General features: G+C 33.9%; 1 protein-coding gene across 1 annotated transcript in view; it reads left to right on the forward strand.

The window, feature by feature from the left end:
- Window positions 1–57: 57 nt before the first annotated feature.
- LOC118740410 (facilitated trehalose transporter Tret1) overlaps window positions 58–1,601 on the forward strand; it is a 24,027-nt gene continuing 22,483 nt past the window's right edge. Inside the window, 1 exon segment of the mRNA XM_036471930.1 lies at window positions 58–352. Coding sequence (XP_036327823.1) covers window positions 304–352 — 49 coding nt within the window. The 5' untranslated portion in view covers window positions 58–303.

The following is a 1,601-nucleotide window of genomic DNA, read 5'->3' on the forward strand; positions in this document are numbered from 1 at the left end:
AAAAAAAAAAAACAAAACAGCATACTTATAAACAATTTATAAACAAATTATAACAACAAACAGCAAAGTGTTGTGAAGTGAAAGAAGTTAAATAAGCGCCAACTTTCAACTGTGGCAAAGCTTTAAAATTCGATTCAAATGCTAAAGAGTTGCAAACTTTTAATTGACAGTAGTGGAAAATTTCTGTTTCAATTTATCGTTCGTATAAAGTGTGCACATACAAACGTTCATACATACGTACTCACATGAGTGTGAGTGTGCTTTCTGCGTCTTCAGGAGGAGAAAGAAACCAAAGCTTAAACGATGGTTGATAGCAGTGAATCGAAATACCAGTACTTGGCTGGCATCTGCGGTTAGTATGAAGCGTTCAAAGCGAATAAAACGATCAATTTTTTGTTGAATCAAACTCTATTTTCTTGTTATCCTTTGGGATGCACGCATATGAAAACTCGTCAATTGATTAATTATTGAAACAGTGATTTTTTGTCTGTTTCTTGTGAAATTCCAGCGGCTCTTGGTCGTTGAGCTTGTTCTTTTTGTTTTTTTTTTTTTGATATTTCAATATGAATATGAATTTGTGTTTCGTGTTAATTGCATACTTATTAATTCGAACAAGATACTGGTTGCGCGCGTGTGATTTAAATTTATGAAAAATATGTTCAGATTAGGTATAAATATTAAAATGAATGTTGCTCAACCTGTTTCGCGCGCACTTTCGATGCCATTCAATGAATGCATAGAACAGACGCACCCGTCATTCGCTGGAGATGTGACAAGTAAAATTGCTGGGTGTTTGCAAGTACATACATACATATGTATCTGCGTTTAAGATCACCGACTTTGGCACTCTTGCAGAATTTCCTTAGAATTGCGTTCGCTTGATTCATGACTAAAAACCGTTAATTAAATTTTGAACACTATCTACGATTTTGTGGACCCTTTTAGGGGAGATATCTGTGGATATTTGGCAAAACCAATTCTATCGGGTGAGATTATTTTCTCTTCGAAGCAGTAATTCATTGAGTTATCGAATTATATATTTTTATTTGTAATCATTAATAGAGGAGTAGCTCAAGATGCCATCTCAATGAAAGTTAAATAAAAATTTAAAGTTTTTAAATTTAAGTTCCTTATATTATATACCCTAAAGTCCAACCTACAGAAAGCACAGAAGTTGTTTTGCCAAAAGCCCACAGATATGCACATTTGTATGTGCATACATACATAGGTAATCAGTTACTTAGGTTACGTGAGCGTATCAATGAAAGCCTATCCTTGCAGACAGTACTTGAATAATGCAAATATTGAATACCTACTTTGATTCCAGAGCCTCCATTCAAGTGCAGATAAAAAAGTACCTATAGCTAATAAATATGTAAATCTCGATGTGATGTGATACTCGAAAGGGTTTTGACAATGAAAAAAGTTATAACTCGACTCAAGTGCATTATGTGTGGGTGTGAAATGGTGAGAATAAAATGTTAAGCATACGAAAGTAGCAATGCAAAGTAGAGAGTGTCTACGAATTAATTGTTTTTTTTTTATATATATACATATTTAGAAGGGTAGCGTTAGCAGCCCTTCTATCGCAGTAGGACAAC

This window comes from Rhagoletis pomonella, unplaced genomic scaffold (assembly GCF_013731165.1).
Source record: "Rhagoletis pomonella isolate Grant_MI unplaced genomic scaffold, Rhpom_1.0 Rhpom_scaffold_00006, whole genome shotgun sequence".
Lineage (NCBI taxonomy): Eukaryota > Metazoa > Arthropoda > Insecta > Diptera > Tephritidae > Rhagoletis > Rhagoletis pomonella.